Source organism: Arvicola amphibius, chromosome 2, assembly GCF_903992535.2.
Source record: "Arvicola amphibius chromosome 2, mArvAmp1.2, whole genome shotgun sequence".
Lineage (NCBI taxonomy): Eukaryota > Metazoa > Chordata > Mammalia > Rodentia > Cricetidae > Arvicola > Arvicola amphibius.
In genome coordinates, this window is record NC_052048.2 from 25,871,066 (window position 1) to 25,898,014 (window position 26,949).

General features: G+C 46.1%; 1 protein-coding gene across 1 annotated transcript in view; it reads right to left on the reverse strand.

Annotated features, from left to right (window-relative positions):
• Window positions 1–25,072, reverse strand: part of Mfap5 (microfibril associated protein 5) — a 34,475-nt gene extending 9,403 nt beyond the window's left edge. The window contains exons 1-2 of the mRNA XM_042054520.1: window positions 24,974–25,072; window positions 5,135–5,309 (exon numbers count right to left, since the gene is read on the reverse strand). Of these exons, the coding sequence (XP_041910454.1) occupies window positions 5,135–5,309; window positions 24,974–25,072 (274 nt within the window). The remainder of the gene's footprint in view (window positions 1–5,134; window positions 5,310–24,973) is intronic.
• Between the last annotated feature and the right edge of the window lie 1,877 nt (window positions 25,073–26,949).

The window sequence follows — 26,949 nt, forward strand, 5'->3', positions numbered from 1 at the left end:
GTTCCCCAGAGCCCTGTCCCCCTGAGCCAGGAGTGGTAGCACATGCCTTTAATCCCAGCACTAAGGAGGCAGAGGCAGGTAGGCAGATCTCTGTGAGTTTGAGAATAGCCTGGTCTACATGGTGAATTCTAGGACAGCCAAGGTTGTTGCACAGAGAAACCCTGTCTCAAAAAACCAAAAAGCAGCCGGGCGGTGGTGGCTCACGCCTTTAATCCCAGCACTCAGGAGGCAGAGGCAGGCGGATCTCTGAGTTCGAGGCCAGCCTGGTCTACAAGAGCTAGTTCCAGGACAGGCTCTAGAAACTACAGGGAAACCCTGTCTCGAAAAACCAAAAAAAAAAAAAAAACAAAAAACCAAAAAGCAAACAAAGAAACAAAACAAAACAAAGAACCACTACCAATAAAACCCTGTCTCTCTCTTCCAGAAAGTTTTTTGTTTGGTTGGTTGATTTTGTTGTTATTTATTTTATTTTTTGTTTTTCGAGACAGGGTTTCTCTGTGTTACAGTCCTAGCTGTCCTGGAACTAGCTCGTGTAGATCAGGTTGGTCTCTAACTCACAGAGATTCATCTGTCTCTGCCTCTCGAGTGCTGGGATTAGAGGTACATGCCACCACCGCCTGGCTGTTTGTTTTTGAAAGTCAGGGTCTCAGTAGTAGCTCTAGGTATCCTGGAACTCAGTATGTATATCCGGCAGGCTGACCTTGAACTCATAGAAATCCTCCTGTCTCTACTTCCTGGATGCTGGTATCAAAGGCCACCAAGTCTGGTGTCAGAACGATTTTGAAAGGCAAAAGGTTACAGAAGTCCTGAAAAGTAAAAAAATGATAAAAAAAAAAAATAGCCTTGTTCTTCTATTCTGACCCCATCTCAGAACCAGAGATGTAGTTTTTGGCTATGGCGAAGCCCACTGAAGTTTGAGCACGTTCCATGCTTCTCCTTGGGGGGCAGCGCTAGACCCTGGGAGTAAGAAATTCTGCTGCATCTTCATCTGGCCCTTGTGGTGTGGCTCACGTCTATAATCTCAGCACTTGACTGGTGGAGGCAGGAAGATCTGAAGCTCAAAGTCAGCTCACAGGAGACATTTGTGTAAAAGAAAAACAAACAAGAGGAGCTGGGAGTGGTGGAGCACACCTTCAATCCCAGCAGGTGGATCTTTGTAAATTCCGGGAGGAGTCCAGGACAGCCAGGGCTGGTACGCAGAAACCCCCCACCTCCCACCCCCCCCACCCCCGTCTCAGAACAGAACAAAACAAAAATAAAGAAAGAGAGAAAGAAAAGAAAAAGAAAGGAATGGGGGAAGACAGTGGAGAGAGGGAAAGGAAGGGAGGTAGTCGAGCAAGAGACTTGAATTTCTTTTGTAGTTTAGGGGCTCACATTGGTTATTCCCCATTTGATGTCCAAGGCAGTGCCTTTTCCAAAGAATTATGGACTCGAGAGGTAGCTCAGCAGTTTAGAGCACTTGTTGCTCTTGCTGAGGACCTGCATTTAGTTTCCAGCACACACTTGGTGCACGAACATACATGTAGGCCAAAGCTTCCATACACATAAAATAAACCTAAAAAGTTAAGGAGAACAAATGTATCTTATTTTAATTTCAATTATTTTTGTATGTTGTCCTTGCACGTATGACTGTGCTCCATGCCGGAGAGGTCAGAAGAAAGTTCTGAATTACCTGGAACTCATGCATCTGAGGTTGGACTCAAACTCCCCATTTTGAGGAGGCTTACCACCACATCCGGCTCAGAACACATTTTTGTTTTTTGTTCTGTTTTGTTTGGTTTTGGTTTTTCAAGATAGGGTTTCTCTGTGTAGCTCTGGCTGTACCAGAACCCAAAGGTTGGCCTTGAACTCACAGATATCCGCTGCCTCTGCCTCCACGGTGCAGGGATTAAAGGCGTGTGTCACCACCGCCCGGCACAAAGTTTTGATAACAAGGAATCCGTGCCTGTCCCATTTTCAGAGGATATTTGAAAATTTATGGACTTAGATCATTGTAGTGGCTGTAAAGGGGTGAAGGCTTCCTCAGGGTGGACCTTGATCCCTCCCGATCCAGCCTCAAGAGGCTAGCCCACACTCCAATCTAGCCACACGGAAAAGCAGTGAGGGCCCGGCAGAGCAGTTGGGAGTGTGGCAGAGGCTGTGGGACTGCAGGCCAGATTCCCCAGGGGCCGGCTGGATCTCAGTTGGAAGAATTCTGTATGAAAAACCATCTAAATGTTTAGGGCTGGAAAGTCGCTGAACGAAAAGAAATCTCGGGACAGTTAAACCAGAATACCTGCGGGAAAATCACAGGCCAGGACTGTCCGTAAGCAGCATGGCGGGCCCAGCCCAGGCGGCAGGTTAACTTTTGCTGCTACTAAAACCTGAAGGTTCAGACCCTCAGATTTTGGTATAATGGGAAAAGAAAAGGAAAAAGGGTTTTAGCTCCTTCTTTATTCCCCTTTTTCTTTTTTTTAGACAGGGTCTCACTGCAGAGGTCGTGGTCCTACCTTGGAACTCGCTATGAAGATCAGCTGGCCTGAAACTCAAGAATCTTCCCCTTTTGCCTCCTGAGCGCTGGGATTTAGTCCCGTGCCATCTTGTCCCCTTCAGTTGTTGTTGGTATCATTACCATTATTATTGCTACTACTATTTTGTATGTACAACTGCCTTTTTGTTTTGTTTTGATTTTTATTTTTCAAGACAGGGTTTCTTTGTGTGTAGCCCTGGCTGTCCTCGAACTCACTCCATAGACCAGGCTGGCCTCACACTCAGAGTTCCGCTGCCTCTGCCTCCTGAGTGCTAGGATTAAAGGCATGTGACACCCCCACCCCCACTCCCCATCTGACAACTGGCTTTTTTTTTTTTTAAAAATTAGTTAAGATAAATATACCAGAATGCACGGTGCTTTGCAAGTGTAAAGCATTATTTTATAATTTTGTTGTTTTACATATGTTCCTAATATATACTGATTGCTGTAGGTGCTGGTACAGAAAATTAAAATACAGAAATGAGATGGCTGTAATGTTACGCCTTTAATCCCAGCACTCAGGAGGCAGAGGCAGGCAGATCTGTGAGTTCAAGGTTAGCCTGGTCGATAGAGCAAGGTCCAGGCCAGCTGAGGCTACACAGTGAGACCCTGTCTCAGAAAAGGACTTGTATGGGCTTGGGCTTGTAGCTCAGTGAGTAGAACCCCTGCTGGAACATATAAAGCAGTGTTCAGATCTCAGCTCCACGTTAATCAAGGTTAGTGTGTGTGCGCGCGTGTGTGTGTGCGTGTGTGCATGTGTGTGCGCGCATGTGTGTGCGTGCGCGTGTCTGTGCATGTGTGTGCGTGTGTGCGTGTGTGTACACGTGTGTGTGCGTGTGTGTGCGTGCATGTGTGTGCATGCGTGTGCGCGCGCGTGTGTGGTGTGTGTGTGTTTAGAAAAAGTTTTAGCCAATTTCCTACCACGTCTTTGCATTTTTGTTTTCTGCTGTTCATGAGCCTACATAACTCTTTCTGGAGTCTGAGGGTGCAGGCCAGTGGTCAGCAGTATCTTAGCCTTCGTGTGGCCTTGGGTTTAATCCACAGCATCACAAAAGTAGTAAAGAAACAAAGGAGAATCCCCAGCCAGTAAGGAAAGAAAAAGGTGCGGGGATTGTAGCTTGCTTGCAAGACTCTTGCCTAATGTGTAAAGACCTGGGCTCAGTTTTCAAGATAACAAGCCAAGTGTGGCGATGCACGCCTTTAATCCCAGCACTCAGGAGGCAGAGGCAGGCGGATCTTTGTGAGTTCGAGGCCAGCCTGCTCTACAAAGAGAGTTCCAGGACAGCCAGGGTTACATAGACAAACCCTGTCTGCAAAAAAAAAAAAGAAGAAACAAAAAAGATCACAGATAATAAAATAATAGTAATGCTTCCTGTAAGGATTGCCCAGAGATTTCTTGAATGAGGTAAAAGATGTACAGAGTGAGGGAGGAGGCTGGCACAGAAGGCATCAATGGACAGACGTTTCAGGGAGAGCGAGGTTTTATGAATGGGATGATTGGATTGTGGGTACTAGTGCTCCTGCCTTCCATACCATGAAGTGAGGCTCGCTGTCCTAGGACAGATTCCAGTCTGAGAGTCTCATTATGTATCCCTGGCTAGCCTTGAACTCAGTCCGCTTGCCTCCTCTCCCTGAGTGCTGAGATTACGGCTGGTCCACCTTGCCCGGCCCTAGATCAGAGCCTCAGCTCTGACTGTTCTACATCACCCGACAAGGATCCCGCTGACCCCGTAAGAAATCTTCACCTACCTCCTCGTTGGCCACTGACCCCCAGGGGCAGCCAGTCTGTCACAAAGAGAGAAAAGGGATGTGAGTGGCCACCCTCTCTCCACTGCAACACTTTTCAAAGACAACTCAGAATATAGCGGAAAAATTGTATTTTATCTTCCGGATTTGTCCCTCTATATTTCGACACAAGACCACTAGGCTATACATAAAACTAATGAAGCATTAAAAAAAAAACCCTCTGGAAAGACAAGTTCTTGAGAACAAAATCTGCTCTCGCTCTGCCCTGACTCAGTTTCCTCCCTTGTCCTCAATCCCAGTCAGGAAGGGACAGGGTCCACAGAGGAACCCAGCAGCCTTCTGAGTGCGCCTGGCCTGGACCCACAGCTCCCGAGTCAGCTGCACACCGGGCAGGGCGGGAGAACTGTTCTGTCAGCCTTCATCTGGCAGAGAAGGGGGAATACAGCAGCCTTCCTTCCAAGCCCAAGCTTGCCTTCTGTGGCAAAGTCTTGAGCTGGATTCCGCGGCACGGGCGCTTTTCTTTTGTGTGTAGGTGTCGCGGGACTTCCCTCACATGTGCGTGTTTTTGCAGCTTTCCCTCAAGGATTTTTAAGGTGGTCTCTGGATGTTTGTGTAACTTCCTGTTCCTTTGGTGTCTGTTGAGTTATATATTTATACGCAGCTCTTCTTTCGTGATTAATAAGCACTGGGGTTTTAATCTCACATTAGTTTCTTAGGTATCCCATGTCTAAGGTCACCTCTCGTCACTCTCCGCACGCTGGTATTTGACACCGCGAATCTCTTCCCGGCCCGTCTCAGACCCCTGCCATCTAACCCCCAGCCCCTTGCACACGTAGAGCTAAAGAGTTAATATTTTAAAGAATCAGAACAGGGACTCACCAGAGGGAATAATGAGAGCCATGACAAGCAGCAGAGACTTGGACCCGAAGAACGGCATGTCTGAGGAGAGGAGAGCAAGAACATGCGGGATGGTGAGAGAGGGCGGAGTCTCGCCTCTAGGGAAAGTTGCCCTGCGCCCTCTGCCTTTGCCACCCTCCAAACCCTGTCGTCTTCTCTTTTGAGATCAAACCTTTGCTTATCTTTCTTCCAACATTCATTTCCCTCACATCTTTTCTTTGATCACTTCTTGTTCTCACTGTCAAGACTCTTCTACAGAGAATGTTTTTAATATGATTCTCTTTCCAGGTCCAGGCTGGTTTTGAACTCCTGGTCATAAGGGGATCACCCCTCCTTCCTCAAAGTGACCCAGGAGGACCTTTTGTATCCTGATTCAACCACACTTGGCCCTGCCCTGTAGCCTCCTTCGCTCCTAACACCTGATCTTCCCTCTGTGGGTCTGTGTCTTCTTAAGTATTATCCGCTCTTCTTGGTGCACCCTCTCTTTTGAATTCCATGCATAATTGGGAGAGGGCTCGGTTCTCAGTCAGGGACATTCTTCACCCTTTAGTGTACACATGCACAGCCAGGCACACACAGACATTCCTTCTATATAGTTTGGAAACAACTCACTGTCTACAGTGCTCCGCTCTGTCCACCGTGTCCTCTGCTGGATGTGTCTGTCCGTCTCACGCTTACCCGCTGTTCCGCTTGGTCTGGGAAATAAGATGAACACAGCCACACCCTTGGATGGACTTCAGATTTGGCCTATTCTGAAACAATGAGATGAGGGGAGAGCAAGCCGAAGAGAGAGAGGGAGGGAGGGAGAGAAGGAGGGGGGAGGGAGGGAGAGAGAGAGAGAGAGAGAGAGAGAGAGAGAGAGAGAGAGAGAGAGGAGGCCAGGCCAGAGGCTTAGAAAGCAGTGTGTTACAATAAGGTTGGAATGAGACAGGAGATGGGAATTTGCAGCCACTCACACCCTCATTCCAAAGGTTATGACCACACTGGAGAGGGAGCTCACTGCTCCCTCGAAGGGCTGGCCCAAGCCCACATCTGCCCTCCTTCCATTAGCCCACTTTCCCTCACGCCTTTGGCCCCGCTTGCCTTTCTTCCTTGGGTTCCTGTTTATCCCTCTCGCTTGGCGTGTTTTCCTGAACCTCTCCAGACTGTTTCTGTTTCTCTGGCTCTCTTCCGTAGTTGAATCATTACTCCTTTCTCTCTTTCCCCCTCCTCTCTTCCCTTCTCTCTCCTCTTCTCCGCTCCTCGTCTCTCCCATTCTCTCCACTCCCTTGTTTAAGTCGGTCCTGACCAAGCTGGCTGCAAACTCCCCGTGCTCCCTGGGTAAGGCAAGATGTGCTTAAATGTCTGTGCCTCCAGCCTCCACCTCCCAGGGGTGCAAGATCAAACCCAGGGCTTCACGCATGCTGGACAAGCATTGCACTGAGTTACATTCCCAGCCCTTGTCTTCCTGGCTGACCTGGAACTTGTTATGTAGACCAAGCCAACCTCTAACATGCGGTTAGCCAAGGGCTGGGATTACAGGCTTGCACTCCCATGTCTGGCCTTTGTTCGATATTTTTATATAACACATATTTTACAAGTTTCTACTAATACAGCCTCATCTTACAAGTAATAAGATTAATCTTCCTTTTCATATTTGGGTTGTCTGAACACTGTACATCTTTTGAAAAAAAACCTTTCATTTGGGAAGCAATGAAAAAAAGACAGCTGAAACGAAACAAGGCTTCCTTTCATACAGGTGAAGGACAGGACCTAGTTCACGTTTCATTTTAAATACTCCTGAAGAGGCTGGGCATGGTGGGAGCACTAGGGAGGCAGAGGCAGGAGGATCTTTGTGAGGTCCAGGCCAGCAGGTTTACATAGGGAACTCGGGGACAGCTAGGGCTACATAGAGAGACCTTGTCTCAGAAAAACAAAATAAATAAATGCTTCTAAAGAAAAAAAGCACTGAAAAATCTAAGGTGAATAAAAGCGTTGCTTGCTGAACGATCTTTGGCACCATTCTCTGTCTCTTGCCATAACAAGGGCCCTTCTGTGTCTCTTTCGTCTCTTGTTGATTTCCTTGGTGCCCCACCATGATCATCACCGCCGCATCTTGCTCACCTTCCCTGGAACAACCCTCTTCCTTCATGCCCAGCACAATCTGGTCTGCTTGCCTTTCTGTTTCCTTGACATCTTCAAGCGTTTGCTTTCCCTTAGTTCTGGCATTCTTGCTGCTCCTCTACGTTTTTGTTTGTTTGTTTTTTGGGTTTTGTTTCTTTTGCTCTCTCATTGCTTCTTTCCCACACATCCTTCTAGCACTTTGCATGTCCCTTGTTTGTCTCTTCGTTGTAGGTTACTCTGTTTTCACGTCCGCCTTTGCCTAGTGCCCCTTAAGCCTTTCTTTAATAAGGCTTGTTACCTCTGCTCCTCTGGCAAAGCCAGCCCTTGTCATTTCCCTGCGATCTGAGAGGGCTGTGTAAATCTCTGCGTGTCACATGTAAATGTCAGAAGCTCCCCAGCTTTCCTTCAGGAGATGTGGCCTTGTTCAGTTTACTTGAGCTTGCCCTCACTTTCTTTCTCAAGGAGTACTGTTAGGTTGGTGTCTTTGCACGTCTGCCCAGGGGTCTTTACAAACTTCTTTGCAGCTTGGATGCCATCAGACACAGAAATTTATTTTATTTCATTTTTGAGATAGGGTTTCTTTTTTTAATCATAAAATTTCTTTTTTTATTAAAAATTTCCACCTCCTCTCCTCCTCCCACTTCCCTCCCCTCCCCCCCCTCCCCCTCCCCCCCCCTCTCCAGGCCAAAGTGCAGTCAGGGTTCCCTACCCTATGGGAAGTCCAAGGTCCTCCCTGCTCCCCCCAGGTCCACAAAGGTGAGCATCCAAATGGACAAGGCTCCCACAAAGCCCATCCATGCAGTAGAATCAAAACCCAGTGCCATTGTCCTTGGCTTCTCAGTCAGCCTCCACCGTCAGCCACATTCAGAAAGTCCAGTTTGATCACATGCTCCATCAGTCGAGATAGTGTTTCTTTATGTAGCCTTGGCTGCCCTGGATGCTCTATGTCAGAGGTTCTCAACATGTGCATCACGACACCTTTGGGTGTTGAACGACCCTTTCCCAGGGGTCCTCTAAGACCATCAGAAAACACAGATGTTTACATGATTGGTAACAGCAAAACTACTGTCATGAAGTAGCAATGACAATAATATTATGGCTGGGAGTCACCGCAGTGTCAGGAGCTACCTCTGCCTCCTGAGTGCTGGGATTAAAGGCTTGCACCACTACCGCCCAGCTGCACCTCTCTTTTATACTGATTGGTCTTATCAGGGAGGGTCTGCCCAGAGACCTTGATTTTAGCTGTTTGCCCTGACCTCTGTGAGTTTTGTCTCAGTGCTTGTGTGAGAACCAAAGTTAGGTTTTAAGTTTTAATTATTGTGCCATGAAACAAAAATGCCTCTGATCTGCAAGCCCCTCACCCAAGGACAGAGTGCTCCTGATGCTGGAGGCTATTGTTTATGGCGGATAATAGGCCATGTGTTCTCACTCCCCTAAACGAATTTGTTTGACCCATCTGCACTGAATGTGCTTGATCACATGTGGGTGGGAGGTATGTAGGCAGGAAATACATCAGGATGTACACCTGCCCCTGATTGGATGTAGGCTGGAGGTACGTCAGGATGTATGCTTGCCTGTGATTGGAGGACTTGATGGGAAATGCAATGAATTATGGGTTTTCTTTCTTCAAACCATGACTCACGGTCATTTTCCAGGAACCTGGGTATGGACCTGCCCAGAGTCCAGCCACCTGGCCAGTATTTAATTAAAGCTTGCTTTAATTTGGCTTTAAACTGTTGTGGTCTTATTCCTCATCAATGAGATTAACACTTGCACAATTAAAGTCTTAGGCCAGGTGGTCTCGCCTCTTAGTTTTAGCATTAATTCCAAAGGTACCCATCCTTCCTCCAATTTGATCTGTTCTTTTAAAAATTTGTCCTCTAACAAATTAAAGTCTTCAAAATAATACTGAGTTTGATGACAGATATTGGCCTCTAGACCAGTAATATTTTATTATCTTGATTCTTAGACATTGTGGCTATCTGTAAAATTTCTCACACTCATGATCCTAATTACTCAGATACCACAACTTTATATATGTGTACTTCCAAGTGCTTGCCTTAGGACCAACAAATGTTTGTTTCTTATTTACTTACTATTTATTTATGTTATTGTTTCTGGTCTTTTTTTTTTTTTTTTTTCTGAGACAGGGTTTCTCTGTGTAGCCCTTGCTGTTCCAACTCACTCTGTAGACCAGGCTGGCCTCAAACTCAGAGGTCTGCTCGTCTCTGCCTCCTGAGTGTTGGGATCAAAGGTGTGGGACATCACTGGCTGGTTCTTTCTTTAAGATAGGGTATCAATCACTATGTAGCCCTGCTGCCAGGAGGAACTCTGTAGAGATGCAGCAGCCTCAGCTTCCCCAATGCTGGGGATTACAGGTGTGTGTCACCATACCCAACGCCAGGGTTGAGTTTTGTCACCTTTGAACCTTTTCCCATTGGAATAGCTACTCAGTCTCACATCCAAGGATAAAGATAGCACTTGAGGTCTGCCTGAGAGAAAGGCCAGCTGCTTTGGCTTATAAAAAGCTGGGGCGTTTACAAGTTTCCAGATGCTTTTCCAATATGGAAGGTAGCAGCCAATCCTGTCTTTGGCCTTGTACGTTTGTTTTTTATTTATTTATTTATTATGTATACAGTGTTCTGTCTGCAGGCCAGAAGAGGGAACCTGATCGAATTACAGATAGTTGTGAGCCACCATATGGTTGCTGGGAATTGAACTCAGGACCTCTGGAAGAGCAGTCAGCGCTCTTAACCTCTGAGCCATCTCTCTAGCTCCATTTGTTTGTTTTTTGACATGGGGTCTCACTATCGTAACTCTGCTAGCCTGAAACTTGGTTGTTTCAGACAGGGTTTCCCTGTGTAACCCTTGCTGTTCTAGAACTTGTTCTATAGACCAGGTTGGCCTCAAACTCACCGAGATCTGCCACCTATTTTTAGCTTTGTTTATGTTCATGCTATGGATCTTGGATTTTGGATTGGAATATCAATGACGAAGTGTCATAGGAAGCCCTCTAAACTGAGAGGTATGTTTACTCTTCTTGATTTATCTTCTGTGCATACTTTTCTCTCAGATCATGTGACAAGCAGACGGTCCAGTCATTATTTGAACAGATTGATATCTGCACTCTCTGCTGGTTAGTGCTATGTCTGCTTGACACAAGGTAGAGTCACTCACTTGGAAAAGGGGACTCTCAGCTGAGAACATATCCCACGAAGATCCACCCCAGGCAGTCGGTAGTGCATTTTCTTAATTAGTGATGGATGCGGGAGAGTCTAGCCTGTACAGGATGTTGCCACATCTGGGCTGGTGGTCCTGGCGCTATAAGAAAACAGGCTGAGTGCTCCAGTAAGCAGCCCTCCTCTATGGCTTCCGCATCAGTTCTTGCCTCCGGGTTCCTGCTCCGCATGAGTTCCTGCCCTGGCTTCCCTTGGTGACACTGTTTATTACCTGCAATGGAACCTGAAATAAACTCTTTCCCATCTGGGTTGCTTCTGGTCATTGTGTTTCATCACAGCAGAAACCCTGACTGAGACTCTGCCTGTCACAAAGGAAGTGTTTACCTGACTAGAGCACACCAACTCTGAAGAGATAATTTTGACTTCCAGAAAGTCCAGTCTAAGAAGGATGTACACGGACAACTTATCTTTGCACGCCTTATGCCTTTATTGAGGATCCCCGACAAGCTAAGTTAGAGATGAGTGCAGGGAGCAGAAACCTGGAGAAAGAACGAGTAAATGCCGGAAGGGAGAGCAGGAGACTGGGTGGTTCAGGCTAGCTGGGGGAAAGGGAAACACGGAAATCATCAGGAGAGAATACCGATTGCACTTCATGAGCCCTTCAGGCCTCCAAGGGAGCTAAAGGACCTCCAGGTCTAGTGCCTAAGTAAGTCTGACTGTCAAACCTAGTTCCCGCTGATTGCACGGTTCGGCTAGACTACAGATGTGATTGATTCTAGTTTGGGGAAAGTCAGTGAAGGCAGAGGTGGGGGTGAGAAAGAAACTGGAGTAGATTCGAAGTAGAACTAAGGCAAGGCATTGAGCAGAGTCCAGTACGGCAATCCTGTTTTCCCTCAGACAGATGAGAAAACTGAACCCAAGCCAATCGTCTGGCAGAGACAGCAATGACCTCAATGTGCTGGCCTACCCAGAGGCTATGGTTGAGGAAAGCCTCCCCAGACAGTAGGAGGGGGTGCTGTCCCCAGGTCCCTGAAGGAAGTCTGAGGCTGGGGCAGGGAAAACAAGAACAGAATGTTCAGGCAAGACTGTGGGAGAGGGCTCACAGAAAGGAGAGCCTCAGAAGAGAGGAGCGGGCTCACGGAAAGGAGAGCCTCGGAAGAGAGGAGAGGGGCCAAGACAGAGACGGGACAAAGACGGGCACGTGCTGTTGCGCTGTGTAGACAGACATTCAGGAGTCCAGCGTGTGGGCTGGGGCTGGTGAAAGGGCAAGGCGCACGGCCTTTGCTGTGCCTGAAGACCGGAGTTAGCTCCTAGGACCCATATGGTGAAAGCACAGGACCAACGCCTGAAAGTTGTCCTCTCGCTCTGTGTATGCACACACTCATGTGCTCCTACACACACACACACACACACACACACACGAAAAACAAAACAGGTAATTAAAAAATTAGGGGGTGGCAGGATCTCATTATCATGTTGATATGGGTGGCCTGGAACTACATTGTAGTCCAGGTTGGCCTCAAATCCGCCAAGATCCACCTGCCTCTGCCTGCAGAGTTCTGGGAGCAAAGGCGTGCGCCACCACACCCAAGTCTACAGATTTTAAAATCCATTTTGTTGTGGATCATGCCTTTGATCCCAGCACTGAGGAAGCAGAGGCAGGTGGAGTTTGTGGCATCATGGTGATTTACAGAGAGAATTCCAGGCGAGGCAAGCCAGGACTACATAGTGAGATCCTTCCTATCTTAATAAAACAAACAAAACTACAGTTGTTTGTGCCTGGACTTCATAGCAAGACCCATCTGAGTTAAAAAACAAACATAAATAAACAAACCTACGAAAAATGTAAAAATCCGGTTTTAAGTTAGCTTGCTTAATTTCTTCCCATAGCCCCTTTTCTTCATCTGTTTACAAAACCGAAGCTCTGCTCTCCAGGTTTGGGGAGCATCAGACCTACTCTTCTAGGGGCGGCTGTGTCCGTTCTGTTTTATTGTGCCACCAATTCATCATTTGATTACCTCAAGTCAGTTGCCTTGTTTTGCATGTCTATTTGGATTTGTTGTCGTTACATGTTTTTGGTCATTTTTTTTTATAATTTTGCCTTTTGTTTTTCAGAGCTGAGGCCTGAACCCTTGCTAAATGAGCTAAGTCCCTAACCCCTGGCTATCTAAAGTCAGAATTAGCAGCAATGGTCATAAAAGAGCAAATGGTATCTAGGGATAAAAGCCTATACCTTCGTTTTTGTCCTTTTTAAATTTTAAAAATTATTTTATTTATTTACTAGTATTATTAGTGTGTGTGCATGTGTGTACGCGTGTGTGCACTCATGACACAAGCACATGCCTGGGAGTTAAAGGACAACTTCCAGGCATCTCCTTGTAGCCTATTCCAGGGATCAAACTCAGATCATGATGTTTGCCCAGAAGTATTCCTACCCATCTCTTTCTAGTCTTAAAAGTCCACATTTGTAGCTATAGGGATGGAACCGCTTTACTGAGCCAGAGGGATCACCATGAATTTAAGGCTAGCCTGGGCTACCAAGTGAGACTTTGTCTCACAGCAATAACAAAGAAACCCACATTATTGAGATGGCCCTGGGTCTGGTGGTAGCTTCCCAGTAGGAGTTCTGGTAGTGAGCACGGTCCCTAGGACCCTCTAAGCTTTGGGGGTTGTGGGGTGGAAAGTAGGGGTAGCCTTCAGTCTTTGGTTTCCTTCCTGGAAGTTTCATCTGCAGATTTCTGGTCATAAACTGCCAGGGTTTGGAGACGGGCTCTCAGGTGGTGGGCATCTAGGGGTCATACCACTGCCCTCAGACACAGACCCCCACACTAACAGTCCCCACCCCTCCAGAAACAGTACAGACTCCGGGAACTTGTAGTCAAGCGGCTTTAGTGACCTAGAGGGCACGTGGGTCACCTTGATGAGGCTGCTTCTCTGGGGCAACTGTGGTCTTCCAGCATCTGAAAATCTCAATAGGCCGCATGTCTGCAGTGGGATACAGATCATGTGGCCGCCACTGTGAGGCTACAGCTGGTAAAACTTTTCTTATTGTTGTTTGGTTTTTAGCCTAGTGTTTACTGCCAAGCCCAGGTTGGCCTGGCACTCAGGGCCCTCCCGCCTCAGGTTCCCAGATGCTAGGATTCCTGACAGATGCTACCACACCCAGTTTAAGCCTGGACTGCTCCGAGGTTCTCTCTGGCCCTGGAAAAGAAATCCTTGGACATCAGATCACCCTTGCATCTCACACTGGTGGCTCTCTGGGGAAGAACGTTTTCCAGTAAAAGAGAAGCGTCCATTGAACGGACTGGCTGGTGTGCCGATGGATGGCTCAACAGAGTCGATCTCCGCTTGAGTCAGTCAGGAAATGTCTCATTTTAAACAAAGTACCACAGAGGAGGGGTAAAATGCGAAGAAGGAGAGGGAGGCAGGGATGGGAGTGGGTCTGAAAGTTGGCTTTATTCAAAGAACACACCCATTAGCTGGGGGCCGCTGGGCAAATGTACAGAAACATTACTACAGTCCAATCCAATGAAATGAAATCCAGGGGCTAAATACACAAAAAAATTCCCTTAAAAGGCAGGGAAAGACAGGAGAATTATATGAGGCAGGGTGGAGGGGAGGGACAGGGAGTGGTGCGTGGCCAGAGATGAAGTCACGGTCAAATGCAAAACTTGGAATTGGTCGCCAGCAGACGTATGTCCTTAGAAAACCTGGGCTCTGGAAAACTTTCGTTTGCCCATCGAGGCTCAGCCTAGATGCTGTCTTGTCCCCCAAACCAAACCTGGTTCCCCCCTGTGTCTCGGCCAAGCTAGCTTTATTTATGTAACCTCCTCCTTTTCATTGAATTCTTTCCCGCATCGCTAATCTCCGCTAGGCTGAGAGTTCCTATGTGGCAGAGGCTGAGCCTTACTCATTACTAGCTGACATAATGCTTAGCACATGAGGACTCAAACTTGGACGAATTGAATTAGGTTGAGCTGGAGGCCTCCAACTGTAACTTCAAACTGCTCAGCATCTTGGACGGATGCGGAGGGTGGAGGCTAACATTTGAGGGAAGTCAGTGAGGTGAGGATGGTGGGGGGGGATAGATCGCAAATGAAATTAGCAGCTAATGGACGAGGCGGTCCGAAAGCCAACGGAGCAGAAGGAAAGAGGTGGAGACGCTAGGCAACAGCTAGGCTGGAAGCAAAGGAATTTGTCAGGGAGGCTGCAAATTTGCCGAATTACCGCGGGTAAAACACACAATTTAACGAGAGAAGATAATGATCGGGTACAATCCCAGCACTCAGGACAATGGGCACAAGAGGATTCCAGGTTTTAGGCCACTCAGACCCAATCTTGAACAAAACAAAACAAAACAGCGTAAAACGCATCAACCAAGCAACTCCCAAACTCTCAACAACATAAAAAAAAAAATTTAAACAGTCTGATAAAATGGACAATTAGCAAAATAGAACAAGCCCTAGAAATTGGTTGATGAAAGGGAGACCTCCAGGGACTGCAGAGATGGCTCAGAAGTTAAGAGCACTGACTGTTCTTCCAGAGGACCCAGGCTTAGTTCCCAACACCCACCATTATGTGGGTTCTGGGAATCAAACTCAGACACACAGCCACCTACAACTCCAACCCCAGGGGATCTGATGTTCTCTTCTGGCCTCGAAGGACATTGCACACACGTGGGATACAGACATTCATTCAGGCAAACACACACATAAAACAAAAATCTCAAAAGAAAAAGGCTTTTAAAAAAGAACCTCCAATTTTTTATTCCCAAATGCCCAGTACTCAAAAGCACCAAAGGCAGAGAAATTGTCATTTGAAAATATGGGAGAGATCCTCAATAAATAATACTAGCTTTCAAGATCAATGACACCAGGACATTTGCATAATTAATATGCAAGCATTATATGTGCTAGGCAGCATCTAAGATGGCGCCCTCATGCTCTCTGCCTCCCTCTCTCTCCGCGAAATCCCTTCCTCTGGAGTGTGGCTACCAAAAGCTATCCCTCCCCAGCCAGGGCTACCAAAGGCACTGAGACTTCCGGTCTCTCTTTCTTTTCGTGTGTGTGCACGTTTCTCTCTCTTTCTCTCTCTCTCTCTCTCTCTCTCTGTCTCTCTCTGTCTCTCTCTCTCTCTCTCTCTCTCTCTCTCTCTCTCTCTCTCTCTCTCTCTCTCTCTCTCTGTGTGTGTGTGTGTGTGTCACCATGCACATATAGCAGTCAGAGGTGGGGTTGCTTTCCACCGTATGGGTCCTCCAGCTGGGAGACAGTGCCTTTTTCCACAGAGCCATTTTGACCCTCTCTTCTGGGGGTTTGAGGTTAGCTCTTGCTGTGAAAGCCAGGCTGGCCTTGAAGTTGCAGTTCTCCTGCCTTAGATTACAGCATCCTGGGTTTACCTGTGTGCGCCACCACGCGCAGTTTGGTAGTCCCGCCTTCGTTGTTCTAACCAAGCTAACTGCTGTGCTGAGCTATTCTGTACGGTGCCCTAAGGTTCTAGCCAACAGTTAGGAACCTCCAAGGGCCATATAATCGAACTTGAAAGTGGATCTACTATCACCTGGACCTTGAAATGTCTGTGACTCAGACAATGGTATTATAGTTTGAGCTATCCTGAGCCAGAGCTGTACGTGTAGACTCTAGATTGTACCCAAGACAAATGTGAACAAGATAAATGTTGTTGCGTTAAGAAAGGTTTGATGGGCGGTGGTGGCACAAGCCTTTAATCCCAGCACTTAGGAGGCAGAGGCAGGCGGATGTCTGTGAGTTCGAGGCCAGCCTGGTCTACAAGAGCTAGTTCCAGAACAGGCTCCAAAGCTACAGAGAAACCCTGTCTTGAAACCCCCTACCTCCCACCCCCCAAAAAAACACCAAAACCAAAAAATAAGCTAGGTTTGAGTTGGTTGTGGTGCATGTCTTTGATCCTAACACTCAAGAGGCAGAAGCAGGAGGATCTCTGTGTGTTTAAGACCAGTCTGGTCTACATAGGGAGTTCCAGGACAGCCAGGGCTACGTAGTGAGACCCTGTTTGAAAAAAAAAATTACCCAGAAAAGATGCTAGCTTTGGGAGTAAATAAACAAATAGTATATTATGTAATTATTATGCAACCTCAGTGTATATTTATTTCATCTATTACATAGAAATAACACTTATATTTTTGTAGCTACATATAGTATATAGTAACTGGCAAACTGGCATATGTTAGTACGACATACTACATCCTGGATAAGCTGGGATGCACCTATAGTCCCAAGTACCAAGGAGGCTGAGACAGGAGGATTGCTTGAGCCTAGGAGTTGGAGGCCAGCTTAAGTAACATAGTGAGACTCCATCTTAAAAAAACAATTGAGAGAAGCGGGAAAGAAAACTAAACTGGCAAGAGTGCTTGTTGTGCAAGCCTGGTCCCCAGGCCCTGCTAACGGTGGAAAGAGAGGGTGATTTTAGCTGTCTTCTGACCTCCATCCTCCCAGGGACATCTACTCCCACATATACCACCCCCATAATAGATTTAAAAAAATAACTAAGGGGCTGATGGCCAAGCAGTTGAGAACATTTTCTGCTGTCGCATCTATTGAACTGGACCTGAATTCAATTGCCAGCACTTACATGGGGGCTGCACAACTGCATAGATCTTCAATTCCAGGGGATCCTACACCCTCCCCTGCTACCTCATTGGCAGGTACCTCATTCATGTGCACACACACAAACACACAGGTATATGCACATATACACGAATAAAATTGAATCTTAACAATAACAGCAACAATAATTAAGGGTCAGCAAGATGGCTCTGTGGGAAGGGGCACCTGCCACCAAGGCTGATGACTTGAGTTGCATGTCTAGGACCCACATGGTTGAAGGAGAGGACAACACCCCACAAGCTGTCCCCTGACACGGTATGCCCCCCAAATAAATAAACTAATGTAGAAAAATTAAAAATAAAAACAAACAAATCAAGTGTGGTGGTTTATGCCTATAATCTCAGCACTTGGGAAACTGGAGCAAGGGCTGGAGACCACGCTGGGCCATATTTAGTGAGACCCTCTAAATAAACGCAGAAAGCAAAAGCAAATGCCAACAAACACAAAATGCTATAAAATGTCACCAAAATGTGCTGTAAACAAATGAGATTGTTTTTAAAAGATTCGTGTTTTAGATTGGTCATTAGTATATGTTTCCATGTTGGGATAAGATGACCTTGAGGTTCAGAGGCAATGGATCTCCTGAAGCCAGAGCCACACAGTCATGAGACACCTGATGTGGTGCTGGGAATCGAACTGAGGTCCTCTGCAAGAGCAACAAGTGTTCTTAACCGCCAAGCTATCTCCCCGGCCCACCATAGCAGGCTGATAAGGGCTAGTGTTGATACTTTTTGTAGTTGCTGTTTTTACAGTGCCGAGGATTGAGTTTGGGCCACCCCTTTATCACTGAAATGCACTCTCACACCTGGCAACAGGCAGGGTTTATGGAGCATTAATTATATTCTGGACTTCGCTAGCTGCAAACAGTTTCCAGATGGTTAAAAGAGGAGGGAGACACAGATAACAAGTAGGAAAAAAGAGGAAAGACCATGGCAGAGTTTATTTTGGAGTGAAACTTTTAATCTTTGAATAAATTCCCAAATAAAAATTATGGATAATTAAAATTATTTTATGCACTTTATAAACAGGGAATTCTGACACACTAGCCCTATTGTAATACAGAAGAAATAATACACAACATTTTGTTTATATTGCTTATAGTTTATTTTAAAAAGATTTGTATTTATTTGTTATTATTGTGTGTAGGCATGCCACAGTTTGCCTGTGGAGGTCAGAGGCAAACTTGCAGTTAGTTCTCCTCTTCTACTTCTTCCTGGACCACAGGGAACTGAACTCAGAACTTTAGGTTTATGGGCCAAGCACCATTGAGCTCATCTTCCTGTTCCCAGCTTCTTTTAGACAAGATTCCATGCAGCCCAGACTAGTCGTGAGATTTACAGTACAGCTGAGGGTTTACCTGTCTCGTAGTGTGAGCAACCACGTTCAACGTTGCTTCCATTGTAATGAATGCTGTGGAAATTCTCTTTATGATACAGTCTTGATAGTGACTTAGACTAGATATATTTCTAGAGGAACAATGGGCTGGAAGGTTAGTTAGGGTTAGGGGCCAGGACTTTGGTTCAGCACCACAATAACAAAACAAAAAAGAAGCTGGGCGGTGGTGGCACACACCTTTAATCCCAGCACTTGGGAAGCAGAGGTGGGTAGATCTCTGTGTGTTTGAGGCCAGCCTGGTCTACAGAGCAAGTGCCAGGATGGGCTCCAAAGCTACACAAAGAAACCCTGTCTCGAAAAAAAAGAAAAAAAAAAAAACCAAAAAAAAAAAAAACAAAAACAAACCAAAAAAACAAAACAAAACAAAACAAAAAAATGTTGGAACTGAGCACCATTCTAAAACAACTTGGCATTTGCTTGCTGATTCCAGAGGCTTCTTGTACTTCTGATGTGGTGTGTTTTGTTTTGTTTCTGTAATGCTAACTATTGGTGTCCCTGAGAACAAGGGGCAGGAGTGCTGCCCTCCCAAAGTCTGCCGGCTGCATACCATGAATGTTGGCAACTCTCCCCTCGAAGATCCTTCTCTCTGATTCCCTTAATGGTTGGACCTGGTAAATGATAGCAAAGCATCCATTTATTACCTTTCCGCAGTTTTGTGTGGATAAGGTGGATTCTGCTTTATATGGCATTAACTGACATGCAGGGATGGGCAATAAGATTCAAAGGTTAAGCTGGGCCGTGGTGGTGCATGTCTTCTTCTTGGGAGCCAGGAGGATCTCTGTGAGTTCGAGGTCAGCCTGGTCTACGGAGCTGGTTCCAGGACAGTCAGAGCTGTTACACAGAGAAACCTTGTCTCAAAAGTAAAATAAATAAAATTTAAAAAAAGCTAGTTGGCAGCAGCCCGCGGGCTTTCCTGGTTGGCAGATGCCTTGCTCTCTTCCATGAAGCATCTCCTGCTGGCTTCTTTGTCCATCTGATAGCAACCCTGTGCATTAAAGGAAACACTGTGAGGAGGGGACTAACATGCTTTCACTGCCCCAAAGTCACAGTGTCCATTCCAATAAAAGGGATAGAGGGTATATTCTAGCCCTTCCTGGGAGAAAGGGTCAAAGATTCACAGGCATCTTTAGTTTATCAGACCGCCTCTTAGGTTACGCTGACTCTTCCAACAGGCTAAGGTTAAGTGCCAAACAAGGAATATTTGTATTTTGACTGGTCCCTGAAACCAAATTCACTGCTTTCCATAATTCCGAAGAAAACTGTTAACAAGAACCTCTTTGTTGTTCAATAAAAGGAACGTTTCAGTATTATTTTCTTTAGCGTCAGAGACGGCTGGCTGCAACTGACATCTTGAGACAGCCTCTTCTCTTGATATCTGTATTATGTCTTTTGACAAAAATACCTAGTATTAGCTAATTTTTTTCTTCGCCTCTTTTTTTCCTTTTGCCCTAACTGTCTTAGAACTCTTTTCGTGGATCAGGTTGGCCTTGAACTCCCAGAGATCTTCCTGAGCTCTGGGATTCAAAGTTTGTGCCCCCATCAAGAATTTAATGGATGCTGGGTATGGTGGCACACACTTTTAATCCCAACACTCAAGAGGCAGAGGCAGGCAATCTCTATGAATCTGAAGCCAGCCTGGTCTATGTTGCAAATTCCAGGACAGCCAGGCCTGTTACACAGAGAAACTCTGTCTTGGAAAAACAAACAAAGAATTTAATGGAGGGAAATTTATTTTGCTCATGGTTTCAGAAGTATTGGCCCATCCTTGCTTGAGGAAGTGGTAGAACAGAGTGGCTCCCTGCATGGTGGCCAGAAAATAGAGAAAAAGATATAGTGTTGTTAGGGACCATTGCCCTAAAAAAAAAAAAAGATAGCAGGGATCATTGTCCTAAGGATGTTTGCGGAGAACCCGCCCCACATTCCAACTATCTTGAGAACTGTTTGTTTACGGAACCCACCCCATAAAAATGTTCCTTAATGGAATCACATGTTTCGGCTTACACCAGGGGTGCTGACTGATGACCTTCGCTACCCTGGCAAAGTTCCTTCCTACTCTTACCCCCACCCCAAGCCAAGTTCCTCATTCAAGGGCTATATAAGCCGCAACCATTACCCTAATAAAAAAAGATGTTGACAATAGAATCTTGCTTGGTCTCGTTTCTCTCTCCTGCCCATGATTTCTTGCAGGTAGCGCCTCTTCAGGAACCCTGAATAGCTGACCTGCTGGCGGGTTACACAGTGTAGACCCCAGAGATACATCCTAGAGCCCTTCTTCCTGCAACAGTGCCTGGCAAGAATGTCATCTACTTTGCTTCCATTCATCAGACTGAGGATAGTGGCACAAACATGTAATCCTGGCTCTTGGGAGGCAGAGGCTGGAGGATCAAGAGTTCAAGGCCATCCTCTGCAATATGTGGAGTTTGAGACCAGACTGACTGACGTGACACCCTGTTTCAAAAAATAAATAAATAGAGTTGGAGAGATAACTCAGTGGTCAAGATCGCTGGCTGCTCTTCCACAGGGTTCGAGTTCAATTCTCTTCCAATGCCAGGGTCCATCGTCCTCCTCAGGCCTCTGTGGGCACGTGATGCACAGACACACATCCAGGCAATCATTCATAGGCAGAAAATAATAAAAAAAATCTCAAAATTCAAAACACCGCCCAAGACAACAACAGAAAGTCATTATAACATCCTAGGGTTTGTTTTCTCTTATCATGACTTCTGTTTGGTTTTTCAAGACAGGGTTTTCTCTGTCACCATGCTTGTACTAGAATTCCCTCTGTAGACCAGGCTGGTCTTGAATTTACAGATCTGCCTCCCTCTGCCTCCTGAGTGCTGAGATTAAAGGTGTGCACCACCACCACCTGGCTCACATAGTTCTAAATGTTGGAAAACTTCATGGTCTGGTCGGAGCCCCTTTTCTGTCTCTGTGGTGCCAGAGACACTCAACTCCAAGCCTTGTGCATGGATGCTAAACCTGCATTCTAGCACTGAGCTACAACCCCAGTCTTTTCTCTCACGTGAGGGGTACCATCCCCAAACCTCTTCTTGGGCTTTCTCCTTCCTTAGTCTGCTCCTGTGGCTTCATCTGTCATTTGGGCTTTTGCATGCAGCTATGCTCCAGTCTAATCTCCTGCTTTAGAGCTGAATGCCCTGTAGTACTCCTTCACCATGAGCAGGATCCCTGAAGCTGAGAGGGGAAAGCTAGAGAGGCAAGCTCTATGCTGAGCTTCCAGTGGGGCTGACCAAGAAATCAGTCCCTCCTCTTCTTCTGGAGGTTACCCTTCAAGGAAGGATCTCATCACCTGGGCTCTTGAACCTTGGTCTGCTTAAACTCACACTAAAACAATGGATGGGAGGGAGAGGGAACTGGGATTGGTATGTAAAATAAGATTTTTATAAAAATTAAGCTGGGTGGTGGTGGCGCATGCCTTTAAGCCCAGCACTTGGGAGGCAGAGGCAGGCAGATCTCTGTAAGTTTGAGATCAGCCTGGTCTACAAGATTGCTCAGTGGTTAAAAGCACTGGTTGCTTTTCCAAAGGACCAGGTTTGGTTCCCAGTACCCATATGACAGCTCTCAATCACTTGTAACTCCAATTTTGGAACTTTCAATGCCCTCTTCTGGCCTCTGAGGGTATTGCATGCAGGTGATGCACAGGCAATAAAAACAAAACTTAAAAAGAAAGCAAGAAAATGGAGTCTCATGTCCTGCCCATCTCCACACTTAGCTTGATTTTGTTGTTGCTGTTTTGAGACAGGGTCTCCATGTGTGTCCTTGGCTGGACTGGAACTTGCTATGTAGATCAGGCTGGCCTTGAACTTGCAAAGATCTACCTACCTCTATCTCACTGGGGTATCATCATGACCAAATAGCTGCAAGTTTTAATTCTAGTCTCATGCTGAAACCTGAAGGCACGGCCTTCTAACAGAAATGAGACCAAGTCATATTTACTTCATTTACTTACAAGACAGTCAAGGCTTCTTCTTAGATACTGCCATGTGAGTGGAAGGGAGCACTGACCACAATTTGGAAGGAGGGGTGGCCCGGAGTCATCATCTTCCATAAACATCCAGGCTTTCTAACAGGGCTGGGGGTCCAGAACCACAAAGGGAGGGTGGGCAGTGTGCCATGTTAATACTGCATTCTGTTCTTAGAAAAAGCAGTTCTCCAGTGATTGACATGTTTATAGGAAGAGCATAGTAAAGTCTGACTCAACGGTTGAGTCAACAAAGGGGGCAGACAGAAGACTGAGCTGCCAATCCCTTTGTCCTGTTCTAGTTGCCATTACACATGTATAAGCTTCCAGGGAGAAGCAGGGCCTTGGTCTTTGCTCTTTTGTTTGTTTTCTGAGACAGGGTTTCTCCATGTAACCACCTTGCCTGTCCTGGAACTCACTCTGAAGACCAGGCTGGCCTCGAACCCACAGAGATCCATCTACTTCTGCCTCCTGTGGGCCTCCATGGCACAGTGAAATGCTTTGATTTTGAGACTAGGTCTTGCTATATAGCCAAAGGCTAGTCTGGAATTCAAAATCCTGCTGCCTCTGCCTCCCTCCCACCTGTTAGGATTATATTCATATGTTACTACCTCCTGTTCAAACGTTGATGCTTTTAGCAAAAGTAGCCTTCAAATTTTATTGCCAAGTAACACTTTTTTGCCTTCTAAATCCTAGTCAGATGATCTTCTTAAAAACTTCATATTCGGGCTGGAGAGATGGCTCAGCGGTTAAGAGCATTGTGTGCTATTCCAAAGGACCCGAGTTTGATTCCCAGCAACCACATGGTGGCTCACAACCATCTGTAATGAGGTCTGGTGTCCTCTTCTAGCCTGCAAGCATATATGAAAACAGAATATTGTATCCATAATAAATAAATAAATAAATAAATAAATAAATATTTTTTTAAAAAAAGAACTTCATATTCTGGGGGTGGGGGAGTGGCACACACCTTTAATCCCAGCATTTGGGGGTCAGAGGCAGGTAGATCTCTATGAGTTTGAGGCCAGCCTGATCTACAGAGCAAGTTCCAGGACAGCCAGTGTTATAAAGCATGATTAATAATAAAAAAATCTCAGGGTCAGAAATTGTGGTTCAACCTGAAGATCTGAAAGCAAAACAGGCAGCCACTGGCTCTTACCTCGACCTCAGTCTGAAATAGCCATCTTTCCTCCAGGAATCTCAGAACGAGACTGCATCTGAGAGCTGTCTTCCCATGTTTTATACTCCTTTCTAGGGCTGGGATTAAAGGTGTGCATCATCCGATTTCTACGGCAACTAGTGTGGCTACTGGGGTTAAAGGTGCATATCACTGTGGCTACTGGGATTAAAGGTGTGTGTTACCACAATCTGGTCTGTAAGGACTGTTTTACTCTCAGATCTTCGGGCAGTCTTTCCTTATTAAAATATAAGTGAAGCCGGGAGGTGGTGGCGCACGCCTTTAATCCCAGCACTCAGGAGGCAGAGGCAGGCGGATCTCTGAGTTCGAGGCCAGCCTGGTCTACAAGAGCTAGTTCCAGGACAGGCTCTAGAAACTACAGGGAAACCCTGTCTTGAAAAACAAAACAGAACAATATATATGTGTGTGTGTGTGTGTGTGTGTGTGTGTGTGTGTACTGCCACTACAGGGTTACAACAGAGAAGCCCTGTCTTAATAAACCAAAAAAATGAAATAACTTTACCTCCATGCATTCTTGTCATTTTCTCCATCCTTCAGTTCAGTCAGTGAATGCCCTCACGGAGTTCCAGACCATCTCCTACTTCCTCCCTGCCCCAATCCTTGCTCCCAACACAAAGCAGAAATAGTAACTCTCTTTAGCACTAATTCGATTAAGTTACTCTCTGAAGACAGCTAGGAATGTAGGTATACATCTTAATCACAGCACTTGGGAGGTGAAGATGCCTAATTTAACATTAGTGCAGCCATGACAGGCCGCAGGCTGATGATACTGGGATGAGCCCTCACCCTTACAATACCTAGGAAACCCCACAAACTGTACCCTGTGGGGGACCAATCAGAACTGAGACAAACCATTACTAGATGCTCCAAAACATTAAGGATGGCTTATAGAACTTGTATATAGGCTGCTAATTTTCTTGCAGCAATACTTGTACCAATCCTATTTGCCAGGACTTCTGTTGCCTAACTCTTGCCGAATCAGGGGTTCAACCCCCATCTGAACCCAGAATTCCCTTACCCCCCCTCATCCTTTATTCCTTAAAAACCCTGCCATACTAAAAAAAGCTGCAGAGAAACTCTGTCTCGAAAAACCAAAAAAAAGAAAAAAAAAAAAGAAAAAAAAAAAAAAACCCTGCCATAACTGAACTCAATGCTCTCCTGATCCAATGCTATGTTGGTATGGATGGAGAGTCTAAGCTCGAGCTTGCAATAAAGGCTCTTTGCTTTTGCATATGAATTCGGACTCCTGATGATCTCTGGGGAGCTCATGACATGGACATAACTTTTGGGGGCTCATCTGGGATCCCCAGACCCACTGGGACCACTAACCTGTGGATCCTTCAACCGACTGGTGAATGTCTGTCTGTGCCCGTTTGTCTTGGTTGGTTTCACTTTGTCTCTCTTGCAATGTTCTTTGACGGGACCCATTTCTGAGTTGCCTGCAAAGGTTTGGGCAGATGTGCTGGAGGACCGCAGGTCGGGAACTGAGAGATGTCCGTGGACCCTTCTGTGCGGGATTGGATCTTGGATCCCGCTGGCTTCTCTGAATAGACGAGGAGGGGTCACACCCAGTCAAGCAACAACAAGCTGATAAGCTATTAATAGTCTTGGTTTCAGTTTTCCTCCAATGGTCTGGAAGAATCTGCAACGGGCCCAGGTCAGAAACGAAGCAGGTCAGTACCACATCTGCCTCCTGGGCCAGACTGATAGGGCAGTGGGGTGTCTGGGTCGCACTGGTAGTACGTCTGGTTTTCTTCCTCTCCCACGCTATTGGCTGTCCTTAGAGCAGCAATCTGTTCATGTCTGTCAGTTTGTCTGTAGTTTTATTTAGTTGCTTAATTGTTGCTCTGTGTTTCATATTCAAAAAGAAAAAAAAACAGCTCTTTTACAAACCCGACAAGCTGGCTCTGTTGTGGGGGCGCTGCATGGGCAGCTCCTTTAAACCAAGGATCCCTGCTGCCCACGCTGCAACCTGAAGTGATTCAACGACAATATATGGTTACAGAATGCAGTATTTGGACTTGTGGGCAGCTTTCTCCTGCGCTTATGAGAACTGGAGCCAACAGGTAACAAGACACCCCTCCTTAAAAGTATAGCTGGAGAAAAAAAATATTACCTGTCTGTTTTAATGTTTCAGTGCATAAATATAGCCACTACATGCTTATGTCAGACTGGTCTTGAATTATGAGTTTTCTGTGTGTGCTGTGTCTCGACTGCAGCTCAGGTGTTTGAGCCACCCGGGCTCAAAATTCATCTCTGGGCATTCTGGCCATTAGAACTAATGTAATAAGGACTCAAATGTCAATTGAACATGAATAATATTAACATCGTTTTAGACTGTTCTGTTTATTAAAAAGCTGGCTCGAAAATTGGATTATGGCTCACCATCTTTCAGACCCAGACGGGTTTTTAAAGTCTCTGTCTGGGGTCAAAAATTGGCAGACAGGAAGAACAAGAGCAGAGCAGCCAAAAAAGTTATTGGTTTATAAATGTATTAGACATGGTTAAAAATCTGTTGCAGCCTGACTAATAAAAACGCAAAGACAGATATTGGGGTTCAAGCTGTGTGGCGGCCCACAGATGTGAGCCTGTTCCACCTTGACTAAAGGTCAGAGAGTTTGGACCCCTTTTTGCTCTTTCAAAGTTGTTGACAACAGGGGTAGCTACAAACAAGAGATCCTGGCCTAGAGTGTGGTTAATTAGTATTTTGAGTGTAAAGGGAGGATCTGCTCCACCTGGACCAAAGGTTGGGGAATTCAAGTCTATTCCCTATATCATGTTAATGAAGTCTGTTGCCTCCCCCCCCCCCCCCCCCCCCCGCCTTCTCCTTTTGGAGTGAAATACATAAGCACGTGGAAAATAAATATGCATGAATTTGTGATTCAGTATTTACTGAATGTCCCTCCTGATGCTGCTCTGTGTTTCTGTCTCTTATTTCTCTCATATTTCTGTTCCTTTTACTCAATAATTCTAATCCTTGTGCTCTTACCCTGGAACATGCAAATTTCGTTGAGGCTATCGCCCCAGTGCGTGGCTTAGTACAAAAGCTGAAGATCAGAAAAGCAAAGCAACCAAGCCACTAGAGAGTTCTTATTTCTACTTCAGACAAACAAAGGGGCAATCCTGTCCTCAATGTGACTGCAGACCACAATGCTCTCCACCAAATATCAGGCTGCAGACTGAGCCTTGGAGGCAAGAGGAGGATCACTAATTTTTTTCAACTTTTTCTTTTTTTTATTGATTTTTATTGAGCTCTACATTTTTCTCTGCTCCCCTCCCTGCATCTCCTCTCCTCCTTCAACCCT